The sequence below is a fragment of the Mesoplodon mirus genome (genome assembly GCF_964341445.2).
Source record: "Mesoplodon mirus genome assembly, chromosome: 12".
In the NCBI taxonomy this organism is placed as follows: domain Eukaryota; kingdom Metazoa; phylum Chordata; class Mammalia; order Artiodactyla; family Ziphiidae; genus Mesoplodon; species Mesoplodon mirus.
Window position 1 is genome coordinate 90,151,431 of NC_138988.1, and position 15,184 is coordinate 90,166,614.

General features: G+C 36.0%; 1 protein-coding gene across 9 annotated transcripts in view; it reads right to left on the reverse strand.

Annotated features, from left to right (window-relative positions):
* The window catches only part of CDKAL1 (CDKAL1 threonylcarbamoyladenosine tRNA methylthiotransferase), a 669,277-nt gene that overhangs the window by 383,996 nt on the left and 270,097 nt on the right, over positions 1-15,184 (reverse strand). For all 9 annotated transcript variants that reach the window (XM_082638078.1, XM_082638075.1, XM_082638082.1 and 6 more), the window contains one exon: positions 3,602-3,705. In XM_082638078.1, coding sequence (XP_082494204.1) covers positions 3,602-3,705 — 104 coding nt within the window. The remainder of the gene's footprint in view (positions 1-3,601; positions 3,706-15,184) is intronic.

Sequence of the window (15,184 nt, forward strand, 5' to 3'; positions counted from 1 at the left end):
TAAAATTTACTGACAGCATATTTAGACTTTTCAGCTTAGAGTAAATTTTCAAAGAATTGATTATAGGACAATTTAATAATGGTATAATGTAGAATTTAAGGGGCTCTGACCCCCCCAAACGTTCCTAATATCTGAATTACAAAAGAACGAATTACGCAGAAGTCACAGAAATGAGAAAAACAGGTTATTTCTTCTATTACATTTAACTTCATAATTATTCTTCGCAATTTTATTTATTTATTTTAAAAAAATTTTGGCCGTGCCGCGCGGCATGAGGGACCTTAGTTCCCCGATCAGGAATCAAACCTGCACCTTCTGCAGTGGAAGCACAGAGTCTTAACCACTAGACCGCCAAGGAAGTCCCTTCTTAGTAATTTTAAAACTCAAACATAGGAATCCTATAAGACCATTATGATCCCAATGTCTTCTGCAGAAAAAAAGACAATGCTGCTAACTCAATGTCTTTAAAATGTGAGCTTATAGACTGCTATTTCCTATTGTGAAAATATAAGACCATCCTTAGTATGAATTTGCAATTCTCAAATTAAGAAAATAAAAGGTAATTGTCATACTAGTTTCTATCTATAGAGACATTTTTCATAAGACATATTTTAGAAGCAAAAGAAGATTTGTCTTTTGATTCTAATCATTAAGTGTTCCAATATTAGATGTTCCAATTTTCTCACTCAAAATTAGACTTCTCGGGCTTCCCTGGTGGCGCAGTGGTTGAGAGTCCACCTGCCGATGCAGGGGACACGGGTTCGTGCCCTGGTCCGGGAAGATCCCACATGCCGTGGAGCGGCTAGGCCCGTGAGCCATAGCCGCTGAGCCTGCGCGTCCGGAGCCTGTGCTCCGCAACGGGAGAGGCCACAGCAGTGAGAGGCCCGCGTACCACAAAAAAAAAAAAAAAAAAAAAAAATTAGACTTCTCTTGTTGGATTTATTTTAAATTCCTTCAGTTTCCTTCAGTTTAAGTAACATGACTTCTTCATAATAAGGACACAACCAATTACTTCATGTAAGTTATCTCAAATTCAAACAATAAGCAACACTTAATGTCACGGTAATGAGAAAACCATGGCTTGTATATAGGTCAAGTACCTTGGTCAGATCACGTGGCTGGTAAGCAGCAGAGCACTGTTTTGAATTCAACTCTCCTATGGCAAAGAGCATCTTAGGACTTAAAATTGCCTAAACACACTGGCTTACCTAGAAAGTTATGACCTCGATATTTTAGTAACAGTTCCACATAGCAATAAAATGAGCCTGCCAGTCCGAAAACTAGCCTTCCATTTCAACCCTAATATTCAGATAACAAGACAATAGAAAAATTTTACACCTACTACTGGGCATACACCCAGAGAAAACCATAATTCAAAAAGACACACGCACCCCAATGTTCATTACAGCACTATTTACAATAGCCAGGCCATGGAAGCAACCTAAATGCCCATCAACAGACGAATGGATAAAGAAGATGTGGCAGTACATATATACAATGGAATATTACTCAGCCATAAAAAGGAATGAAACTGGGTCATTTGGAGAGACGTGGGTGGACCTAGAGACTGTCATACAGAGTGAAATAAGTTAGAAAGAGAAAAACAAATATCATATATTAACGCAGATATGTGGAATCTAGAAAAATGGTACAGATGAACCGGTTTGCAGGGCAGAAATAGAGACACAGATGTAGAGAACAAACATACGGACATCAAGGGGGGAAAGTGGCTGGGGGGAGGTGGGATGAATTGGGAGATTGGGATTGACATATACACACTAATATGTATAAAATAGATAACTAAAATAGATAACTAATAAGAACCTGCTGTATAAAAAATAAATAAAATTAAATTAAAAAAAAAAAAGAGGGCTTCCCTGGTGGCGCAGTGGTTGGGGGTCCGCCTGCTGATGCAGGGGATGTGGGTTCGTGCCCCAGTCCGGGGGGATCTTGCGTGCCGCGGAGCGGCTGGGCCCATGGGCCGTGGTCGCTGGGCCTGCGTGTCTGGAGCCTGTGCTCCGCAACGGGAGAGGCCACAGCAGTGGGAGGCCCATGTACCGCAAAAAAAAAAAAAAAAAAAGAAAGAAAAAGAAAAAGAAAAACTTTACATTGCAAACATTCCTTGGTTGGGAATAACCAAGCACATACATATCTACTGATGATGATGAAAGTAATATTAAATAAACCTCTTCTAATACTTTCTCTATAAATAGCCACTAAGTCACTGCTAATCTCTGATATATTCTTTGAATCACTCACCTTAACAAGCAAAGTCACTTGTATTTGTAATTTGAATACCTTCCAATTTGCAGAGTTAGGTGGATAGATCATATAGTTTTAATATCTCCATTATCCAACAGATATATGGAAAAACAAACACTAAGTAAGAATGCCAGCAAAGGGATCATTTTTCAAATAAAGTAGGTTTCTGTGCAAATTCATGCCCTTTCTGAAAAATCCTTAAAGTAGCCATGTTGCAGAAAAGACAACCACCCACACTTTTCCTTAGATTAGACAACTACCTGGCTCTGAAAGTGAACAACTGCAAGAGTCAGTGAGTTTCCTTTATTTCTTTCAGTACAAGCTGAATGTGAACAGAGGAGGGAACTGTGCTAAGAATATGAAGGTACAAAAAAAATTGTTGAGATGTGTTAGATTAATCAAGGGTGTTTTTCTCTCTGCTATAAAGAGCATTTCAAATTCATGTTGATAAAAGGTTTAGACTGAATAAGTTTGTTTGGAACTCATACATTTTGAGATTCAGGATGTGACATACTGAAAGTAGCACTCCAAGTTACTTGCTAAAAGGAAAAGTACATTACCAATAACTATTAACCCACAGGATTATGAGACAATAGATTATCTCATGTTGGTTATAAAAACACATCAATGTTATAGACACATATTATAAGCCAAGACAAAAGGGGCAATTTATGGTTATGTGTCAACACAACTGTGACTCAGCACAACTGAGACTCATGTTACAGATAAGTCTTACTATATGCTGAGAGATACCTAGGCAATCACATTTTCCAGCAAGTGATGATTCAAAAGTAGCTGGCCACCCACACAAAAATTGTTCTCCTTAGGACTCTCTACCAGTACCAATATTTACTGCCCCACAGCAATCCTGTGGATGAGGAGGGTTATCTCTACTGGCTCATAGTAAAACCTACCTTCTCTTTCTAAAACTCCTGGCAACCCTTATTAGCTCTATTTTCTGAATGGTCCAAAAATTACCAAAGAAAGAGGGAGAAATCTTGAGTATTTCAGTCAGTCCACAGAAGTCTTATTAACACACAACAGAAGGTCATGGCTTTCATTTTTATTTTTTTGTCTCTTCCATGGAATATAAAGATAGGTGATAAATTTCAAAATACGTCACTTACCTTAGAGTCATAAGAAAACAGAAGAGTGGTGAAAGGGGAGTTATGTGAATATTATAACCTGAATCTGGTAACATCTTCTATTAGATAAGCTGAAATATTTGTAAACTCTTCAGAAAGCTAAAGAAGCATGTATCTAAAGTGAAGTGTTACTTAGAAGACTATTATAATTTATTAAAAAGACTATAATCACACAGAATTCTAGAAACTCTTACCTTGAAAAGACTGTTTGGCTCTATCTACTAACTCATCAACTGGATAACTGGCCAAATTTCCTCTGGCGTGCTTAGTTTTGCAGTAGGTACAAGCATTGAGACACCTGTTCAAATGACAGCAATAAATAAAGTTAAATTTTTAAAGACAGTGCACACTTAACATGGGAAAAAATATCCAAAACATACACCAAAGTGCTGTTTTAGTATCATCTGCCAGGTTATGTAAGAGATATAAAAAATGAATATCTACCATGCTTCATATTTATTTTATTTCCACCAGGCACAGAAATCTGCAATTTGCAATTCTGTTAAGTTTCAACTATTCAAGAAAGACTGTACAAATCCCATATTATCTTCAAATGCACACATTAATGTGGAAACAAAAAGGATAAATGCTTACAACGGTTAATCAAAATCAAAAGAAATTAAAGATTCACTTTTTTAAAACAAATGACATTTATTTGGCTATCATAAAACTAAAATTTTAGTATCACTTATATCTACCACATTATTCATAAATGAAAAAGTTTTTCATTTAACTTTTAACTAATGATTTAAGAATAAACAGGCAGGGACTTCCCTGGTGGCACAGTGGTTAAGAATCCTCCTGCCAACGCAGGGGACATGGGTTTGATCCCTGGTCCGGAAAGATCCCACATGCCACGGAGCAACTAAGCCCATGTGCCAGAACTACTGAGCCTGTGCTCTGGAGCCCACGAGCCACAACTACTGAGCACGCACACCATAAATACTGAAGACCGCACACCCTAGAGCCCGCACGCTGCAACTACTGAGCCCACGTTCTGCAACTACTGAAGCCCGTGCACCTAGAGCCTGTGCTCTGCAATGAAGAGTAGCCCCCGCTTGCTGCAACTAGAGAAAGCCCACGCACAGCAACAAAGACCCAATGTAGCCAAATAAATAAATAAAATTTTAAAAAAGAATAAATAGGCAGTACAGAATTCTCATAAGAAAGTACACCCTAAGAAATCTTCAGATAATATTTTTAACTCTTTGAAATCAGAAAAAAATATTAAAACATGTCCAATGAATGCTCTTTGGGATTATATTAGTCAAAGTAAAGAATAATAATGACAACATTAATTTTAAAAAATCAAAAAATAGGATTAATTCACAAAATACTTCAAGACATGATACAGAATTGTTTTTTAAAAACTAAAATGTTGGACTTCCCTGGTGGCACAGTGGTTAAGAATCCACCTGCCAATGCAGGGGACACGGGTTTGAGCCCTGGTCTGGGAAGATCCCACATGCTGCAGAGCAACTAAGCCCATGCACCAGAACTACTGAGCCTGTGCTCTAGAGCCCACAAGCCACAACTACTGAGCCCGTGTGCCACAACTACTAAAGCCCACACGCCTAGAGCCTGTGCTCTGCAACAAGAGAAGCCACCGCAATGAGAAGCCTGCGCACCACAACAAAGAGTAGCTCCTGCTCACCGCAACTAGAGAAAGCCCACGTGCAGCAATGAAGACCCAATGCAGCCAGAAATTAATTAATTAATTAATAAACTAAAATGTTTGTTCTACTCTTATAATTTAAAAATATAGTTTAAATAAATTTTCTTATTATAAAATTAAAGAGAAACAATTACACATAAAATATTCCTATGCCAGAAAGATAAGGCTCAACAACATTGAACAAAACAAAGAATAACATTTCTTCAATGATTCAACTGCTATAATAAATAGCAAGGTTTTAAAAGACCATCATTATACAAATGCTTTAAAATTTCAAACAGAGGAAAATTTAACTTTTAATAATTATAACTGGCCAATGTGTAATTTTGTTAATATATGACTTTAAAATACATATAAATCATTGAACTCAGGAGGCAACAATGTCATGCTTAATTTCTAATTATTTTTGCATGGAGCTCTTAAGTAAAACAACACACACATTTTGATTTTTAACTGACCACATGTTCTTAAACAGCTAACATTCCTTTCTTCCTGAGCCATTTTACACACACACACACACACACACAAATTGTGGCCTCTCTCTTATGAATAGAGGTTCTAGTCTCCCAATTGTTATATGTCTTCTCTTTTCAATTTCCATCTGTTCCATAACAAGGGCAAAAAGAAAACTGTTTTTTTTGGCTTCTCTTTGGGAGAGTAACTCACTTTTGTTTAGCCCTGATTAAGCACCAGGCATTTTGCTAGATGTTTTACATACATTATCTCATTTAACTCTTCTAGAGTTGATGTTAGTATCTCCATCTTACAGATGAAGAATCTGCTACCAAAAAGTCAGATAATGCAGCTCATTCCACAGAAAAACAAAGGAGCATAAGATACTGTATACTATGAACAACTACACACCAACTAACTGAACAACCTAGAGTAAATAAATAAACTAGAAACATACAACCCACCAAGACTAAATCATGATCCCATTTACAACGGCAAAAACAATAAAATACCCAGGAATTAATGCAACCAAGAAGGTGAAAGAGCTGTACAATAAGAAGTTTAAGACATTGATGAAAGAAAAAAAGAAAAATCACCAAAGCTGGGGGCATCACAGTTCCTGGTTTCAAACTATATTACAGAGCTATAGTAATCAAAACAGTAGGTGCTGGTGTAAAAACAGGCAAATAGACCAACATAAAAGAATTGAGAGCCCAGGAATAAACTCACGCATATACAGTCAACTAACATTTGACAAAGGAGCCAAGAATACTCAATGGAGAAAAGATAGTCTATTCAACAAATAGTGCTGGGAAAATTGGATATTCATATGCAAAAGAATGAAACTATCACTAACTTATACAATTGACAAGAATTAATTCAAAATGGATTAAAGACAAATGTAAGTCCAGAAACCATAAAACTCCTAGAAGAAAACACAGGGAAACAGCTCCTTGACATTGTTCTTGGCAATGATTTTTTTGGATATGACACCTAAAGCACAAGTAACAGAAGCAAAAAACAAGCAAGTTGGACTGCGTCAAACTAAAAAGCTTCTGCACAGCAAAGGAAACAATCAACAAAATGAAGAGGCAACCAACAGAATGGGAGAAAATATTTTCTAACCATATATCTGATTCATAATAAATTCATAATAATATGTTTTTAGTACTCCACAATAAGGGATTCATAATATCTGGTAAGGGGTTAATATCCAAAATATATTTTTAAAAACTCATACTCCTCAATAATAAATAATAACAATCCAATTTTAAGACATCCAAATAATATGGATGGACATTTCTCCAAAGAAAATATTCAAATGGCCAACAGGTACAAGAAAAACACTCAACATCACTCATCATCAAGGAAATGCAAATCAATACCACAGTATCGCCTCACACTTGATAGAAAGGCTATTATCAAAAAGATAAGAGTTAACAACAGCTGGCAAGGATGTAGACAAATAGGAACCCTTGTGCACTATTGGTGGGAATGTAAATTGGTACTGGCACCATGAAAAACAGTATAGAGGTTCCTCAGAAAATTAAAAATAGAACCATTATATGATCCAGCAATTCCATTTCTGGTTTATCTCCAAAGGAGATGAAATCACTACCTCAAAGAGGTATCTGCAACCTCATTTTCATTGCAGCATATCTACAATAGCCAAACGTGGAAACAACCCAACTGTTCTTCAACAAATGAATGGATGAAGAAAATGTGATACGTTTAAACAATGGGATGTTATTCAGCTATTAAAAAGAAGGAAAACCTGCCCTTAGCAACAACATGGATGGATCTTGAGGGCATTATGCTAAGTGAAATAAGTGAGTCAGAGAAAGAAAAATACGGTTTGATCTCACTTATATGTGGAATCTAAAATAAACAAACAAAAACAGAAAAAAACCCAACTTCATAGAAACTAAGAAAATATTGTTGATCACCAGAGGGTGGGATTTGTGGGAGGTGGGGGAAAAGGGTGAAGGTGGTCTAAAGTCATAAACTTCTAGCTATAAAATAAATAAGTTCTGGGGGTGTAATGTACAGCATGGTGACTGTAGTTATCAATTCTGTATCATATATCTCAACAGCGTTAAGAAAATAGAACTTAAAAGTTCTCATTACAAGAAAAAATCTGTAATTATGTAAAACGAGGAATGTTAACTAAAACTGTTGTAAACATTTCACAATATATACATATACCAAATAATTGTGTTGTGCATCTTAGACTTACACAATGTTATAATGGCAATTACATCAGTAAAACCGTGGGGGGCAAATCAGATAACTAGCTTGTTTGAGACATGTAACAGCTAAAATTCAAATATAAGCCTGCCAAATTTAAAATTCCCTCCTGTTTCCATACCAAGCTGCCTCCCCAGAATAAATATGTATCAAACATCCTAGCTATAGACAAATGCAGATAAGAAATACTAGTAAGACAGGCAATCATCTGACATGAGATATAAAGTAATACAACACATATATTCAAAGATATGGCTGGTACTCATCATCCCATGTATGGAACTGTTTGTTTAAAACCTGTTGCTCTCCTTTATTCTTTGGAAATCTAAGGCTAGGCTTCTTGTCCATCCACTGGCCCAAACTAGTTATTTCACCGTTGTTGTTTACAAGTTCTATTTTTCATCCAACTGCTATTCTGTGGCAAAATATGTCACCTTGTTTGTCTTGCCATGGTTTTCAAATTCTACTGCTCAGGTCCTCCAAGCTGATTCCTCTCTCTGTCCTTCTCCTCAGTGGCTTCATGATGGGCTCGATGCAAAAGACCCCTTATTCATTCACTTGGGATCCCCCCTCATGACTGCCATTCACTCAAGTTGAATCAGCACCCTTCTGAGGAATCTGCTCTCTCTACCCTCGATACTACTTATTCCCAGTGGAGAGCTCCATAAATTAAGTGGACTTGATAAAAGTCTCGACAAAAGCTAATACTATTTCTAACTTGGGCTATTTCTTAAAAATAACTTTCTTAAGAGACACTAGCCTAGAGAAGGGGAAGGAAAAGAGAAGGGAAACATGTATTTTAAATATTTATAACATAAATCAATTAACACACATAAAACACTTAGAATACTGCCGGCACCGAGTAAGTGATCAGTAACTTTAATGCAACTGTTCTAAACAATTCTGTAAGGAATTAATTATGCACTATCATGTTCCAGGGGTACCTAACTTTATGGAACAGATGTGTTGCTGACAGGTTGGCTTAAATCAACTATGGAAACCAAATCATGTTTTCCTACTGGCTCACTTAATAAAGGTGGAAATGTATTACCCCCCATGGAAAATCACTCATGAAAATGTACTAAAACATTTAAATAAAACAAGGTGATATTTGGAAACATTTATAATAATCAAAATAAGCCAGTAAGTATAAATAGTACATTAAGAATTCAAAATATTCTTCATTAATTGCTCCCTTGGGGTTAATTAGAGTTGTTGATGTGATATACTTTTGAAGTTCTAAACTCTTTATTGTATAAGATGGGTTCATCCTTATCTGCAATTACCACAGTAATACTTCATATTATTTCAATAAAGTGAAAATTTCTATAGAGAGTATTTCTATGAGCATGTTATAACAGCACTAATCAAGCATTAAATCTGCTATGTCTTACATTTAAAAAGGAGAGACATTTGTTATAATACACAGGAAAAATACCCAATACAAAATCAGAAAAGAAAGAATGAGCTTTTTGATGCTATTTGGTTTAAAAACAATCTTCTCAAACACCAGGAATTATGATGACCAATCGTTTCGACATGACAAGCCTCCAACAAAAGAAAAGGAATCATCATAGAAACGTTTAGTAGTTTCAGTTATCTGTAAACAATTAAATAATTGTCTAAGAGTAAGAACACGGAGCCAGTTTCCTTAACCGTCACAAAACAAAAGATCTTTGAGGGTTGACTATTGAAAGTCAAAACCAAAAAGAGATGGCCATTGAACTGCAAGGAAGAGGCAAAATCCTGAACAGACACAGCCTGTTGTGATAGAAGGATAAAGGTAGCACACACTCTGCCTACTCAACTTTGTACAGGTTGTTATATGGCCACAGGCCAAGAAATAACTAAAGACCTCAAAAGCAGAGACAGACTGGGCATTTAACTTAGCAGGATAACTCAAGTCTTAAAAAGCATCTGTGGTAGAATATTTTTAAACTACAGAAACTAAATATGTGAAATAACAATAAATGTTCACGATTAAAATTAAAAATTAAAATATTTCAGAAGGTTCAAATGCACAACATGCCAATTTGCTACCAAAACCACATAAAGCAAAGAAAAATTAAAAGTTTTAATACATTAGGCTTTTTCTTCTAAAGAGCATCTTTAGATATCAGAAGTTTGGGAATAATTTAAAAATCAGAGTTATACTTTTAAAATTTCAGCCCCACTAATATCACTTTTTTTTAAGGCGAAAAAAGCTTATGTGACTCAGGATTCTGCTTCTCTCTGCTTAGGGTCAAAGATAATTTTAAATATGCAGAAACTATTGTTTTAACAATAACATTAACACTTCAAACTAACATTCTGTACCACTCACATAATTTAATCCTTATTTATTTTTCATCCGTTGACAGAGCATTATCTTTCTCAAAGCGTCAAACTTTACAAAATAAGCCCTTCATAGAGCAAAACCTTGGAAAAATCATATTGTGGCCTTCCATATGGAAGCCTCATGAAGCAAAGAAAAAACAAAAACTCAAGAAATAGAAGGTTCACACACTGTAGGCTGTGCCAGACTTGACTGTTAAATATAGCCTATTGTGAGCCCTCATCATGGTTTTTAAAGTATTTTAAAGTATTTCCAGGAAAATTACAAACTTTTTGATCTTTTAAATAAGTACAAGAGATACTCTTAGCAAAATCTGATTGGATCTTCAAATGATAATTCCTATTTGCCAAGATCAAAATCCTGAACAAGCAATGGAAAAGTAACACACCTGAAAAACTAGCAGAATATATCCTAAATTCTTTAAGCTTCCTGCGGTCAGGACTCCTCCAATGTAACAAATCTCTCCACCTGAGTTACTGCCTCGATCTCCAATCTCAATCTCCTACTCCAAAAATTCATTCTAATAATTACCACCTCTGTCTTTAACCGTAATTGTGCCCTTTGTGGAGTTCGTTTTCATCTGGGGGGGGGAGGCGGGGAGGGGGGGTCAGAGGTAGGTCTGGGAACCCAGCTGCTAACCCTTCTATTTGTACAAAATTCAAAAACAATTGCAGCTATATTTTTTCCTTATCCTACCCCCATTAGCTGCTGTGCTACATCCTTTGTTTCAAAAACTTGTGCCAACATATTTAAACTCTGTACCCTATTTCTCATTCCCTTTACCTGAAAGAGATATCCTTATCATCATCACGCATCAATCTCTATAAAAATCATCACAAGCTTTAAAATCATTTGGGGTATGGGAGGTGCTAAAAAGAGTAAAAGATGGTTGCTGAATGCTTGCCAGACACTCAGTCATACATTTATATTGTTTCATTTATCCTCACAACGATCTTGGTATAAGTATCATTATCCTTAATTTCCATACAGGAAAGTGGGGCCGAAAGGGATTTAAAAACTTGCCCAGGGCTTCCCTGGTGGCACAGTGGCTGAGAGTCCGCCTGCCGATGCAGGGGACATGGGTTTGTGCCCCAGTCCAGGAGGATCCCGCGTGCCGCAGAGCGGCTAGGCCCGTGAGCCATGGCCGCTGGGCCTGCATGTCCGGAGCCTGTGCTCCACAACGGGAGAGGCCACAACAGTGAGAGGCCCGCGTACCACAAAAAAAGAAAAAAAAAAAAAAAAAAAAAAAACTTGCCCAAAGTTGGCCTAGTGAAAGATACAATCAATCTTATTTGAAATTTTTTTATCACTGATTGTACTCTACTTCTCTTAAGATACAATAACCTACTCTAGGTAAGAATACGTGATTGTTGGGAAGGATTATGGGAAGATGGCACAGTGGGAAGCTCCAGGAATCTGTCTCCCCACCTAGACAACAATTGCACTGGCAGAATCTGTCTGGTGTAACTATTTTGGAACTCTGGAGTCAGCTGAAGGCTAGCAACTTCCAAGGGAAGATTTGAATGGTAAATTGCCCAAAAACAATGAAATAAACATAGGACATTTTCCAGGACAGACCATATGTTAGACCACAAATTAAGACTCCAAATACTTTATTTTTTTTAAGATTTTTTTTTTGATGTGGACCATTTTTTAAAGTCTTTATTCAGTATGTTACAATATTGCTTCTGTGTTATGTTTTTTGGTTTTTTGGCCACAAGGCATGTGGGATCTTAGTTCCCCAGCCAGGGATCAAACATGCACCCCCTGTATTGGAAGGCAAAGTCTTAACCACTGGACTACCAGGGAAGTCCCCCAAATATATTAAAAGATAGATATCATACAAAGTTTCTTCTCTGACCACAAGAGAATGAAGTCAGAAATAAGTAACAAAAAAAAGAGGGAAAATTCACAAAATTGTGGAAATTAAGCAACACACTTTTAAATAACCTATGAATCAGAAAAGAAATCACAAAAGAAATTAGAAAATACTTAGAGATGAACAAAAACAAACACCACACACCTAAACTGTGGGAGGCAGATAAAGGAGTTCTATGGGGAAATTTCATAGCTAGCTATAAACACTTAAATTAAAAAAGAAAGATCTCATATCAATACCCAACTTTACAATGTAAGTATACAGAAAAAGAAGAATAAACTAAAATCAAAGCTAGCAGAATGAAGGAAATAAAGATTTGAGAAAAGATAAAATAGAGAACAGAAAAACAAAAGAGAAAATCAACGAAACTGAAAGTTGATTCTTCAAAAAGATCAAAAAAATTGACAAACCTTTAGCTAGATGGACTAAGAACAAAAAGAGGAGACTCTAGTATAATCAGAAATGAAAGTAGGACATTACTACTCATTCTAAAGAAATAAAAAGGATTATAAGGGAGTGACATGAACAATTGTACACCAACAAACTGTATTACCTAGTTGAGAAGAACAAATTCCTGGAAAAAAAAAAAACTACCCAGACTAAACCATGAAGAAATAGAAAATCTGAATATATCTGTAACTAGTACAGAGCTTGAATCAGTAATCAAAAATCTCCCAACAAATAAAAGCTCTGAACCTGATTACTTCACTGGTGAATTCTATCAAACATTTAGAGAAGAACTAATACCAATCCCTCTCAAACTTTTCCAAAAACTGAATAGAAGGGAACATTTTCTAACTCATTCTCTGAGGGCAAAATTACCTTGATACTCAAGCCATACAAAGACACTGAAAGAAAACAAAACCACGGACCAATATCCCTTATGAATATCAATGCAAAAATCCTCAACAAAAAAGAAGCTAGCAAACAGAATTCAGCAGCACATTAAAAGAATTACACCCCATGACCAAGTGGGATTTATTCCTGGAATGCAAGGATGGTTCAACAGTGTGAATGGATCAATGTAAATGCCATATCAACAGAATGAAGGAGGAAAAAAAAGAAAACATGATCATCTGAATTGACGTAGAAAAAAAGCATTTGACAAAATTCAACATCTTTTCATTATAAAAACAATCAACAAACTAGAAATAGGAACTCCCTCAACATAATAAAAGCTATATGTGAAAAACCCACAAAGAACCTCATTTGCAGTGATAAACAACTGAAAGCTTTTCCTCTAAGATGAGGAACAAGGCAAGGATGCCTACTTTCACCACTTCAACATAATACTGGAAGTTCTAGCTTGATCAATTAGGCAAGTAAAAGAAAGAAGGGGCATCCAAGTAGAATCTGTTTGCGGATGGTGCTATTTACAAAAGCATCAAAAAGAATAAAATACCTACCAATTAACTTAACCAAAGCGTTGTAAGACTTATGCAATGCAAACTACAAAACATTGCTGAAAGAAATTGAAGAAGACATAAATAAAGGGGAATACACCCCATATTCATGGATTAAAAGACTTAATATCATTAAAATGTCAATATTACCCATAGTGATCTAAAGATTCAGTGCAATCTCTTTCAAAATTCCAATGACATTTTTTGCAGCAATAGAAAAACCTATCCCAGAATTCATATGAAATCTCAAGGTACCCCAAGCAGCCAAAACAATCTTGAAAAAAAAAACACACACAAAAAAACTGAAGGACTCACAGTTCCTGATTTCGAAAACTTTCTATAAAGCTACATTAAAACAGTGCGGTATTGACATAAACACAGACATATAAACTAGTGGAATAAAACAGAGAGCCCCAAAATAAACCCTCTTATATATGGTCAGATGATTTTTGACAAGAGTGTAAAGACCATTCAATGAGATGAGGACAGTCTTTTCAACAAATGATGCTGGGAAAACTAGATATCCACATGCAAAAGAATAAAGTTGGACCTTTACCTAACACCGTATACAAAAATTAACTCAAAATGGATCAAGGACCTACATGTAAGACCTAAAATAATAAACCTCTTAGAAAAAAACAAAGGACAAAAGCTTCACAACACTGGACTTGGCAATGATTTCTTGGACATGACATCAAAGGCACAGACAACTTAAGAAAACAGACAAAGGACTTCAAGAAAAGTTTTTAATTTTTTGCATCATTATCAACAGAGTAAAAAGGCAACCCAAAGAATTGGAAATAATATTTGCCAACTATATACCTGATAAAGGATAATAGCCAGAATATATAGAGAACTCCCAAAACTCAACAACAACAATATCAAAAAACCAAACAACCCAATTCAAAAATGGGCAAAGGACTTGAGTAGACATTTCTCCAAAGAAGATCTATGAATGCCTAATAAGCACATGAAAAGATACTCAACATCACTAAATCGGTAGGGAAATAAGAGTCAAAACTCTAATGAGATACCACCTCACACCAATTAGGATTGCTATTATCAAAAAACCAAAAGAACAAGTGTTGGAGAAAATGTGGAGAAACCAGAATCCTTGTGCGCTGCTGGTGGGAATGTAAAATGGTACAGCCACTGTGGAAAACAGTATGATGTTTCCTCAGAAAATTAAAAGTAGAATTACCATATATGATCCAGCAGCTCCACTTCTAGATATATACACAAAAGAATTGAAAGCAGGGTCTTGAAGAAATATTTGTACAATCATATTCATGGCAACAGCAGTGTTATTTACAATCAGTAAAATATGGAATCAACCCAAGTGTCCATCGATGGACGAATGGATAAGCAAAATCAATGGAGTATTATTCAGCCTTTAAAAGGAAGAACATTCTGCAATACACTACAAAATGAATGAACTTTGAGGACTTTATGCTAAGCGATATAAGCAAGTCACAAAAAGACTTGATTCCACTTAATACGAAAGTACTTGGAGTAGTCAAATTCATAGAGACAGAAAGTAAAATGGTGGTTGCCAGGGCCTGGGGAGAGGGGGAAAATGGGGAGTTATTGTTTAATGGGTATAGAGTTTCAGTTTTACAAGACAAAAAGACTTATGGGGATGGATGCTGGTGATGGCTGCACAGCAATGTGAATGTATTTAATACCACTGAACTGTACACTTAAAAATGGTTAAGATGGCAAAATGGTTACGATGGCAACTTTTTTTTTTTTTTGCTGTACATGGGCCTCTCACTGCTGCGGCCT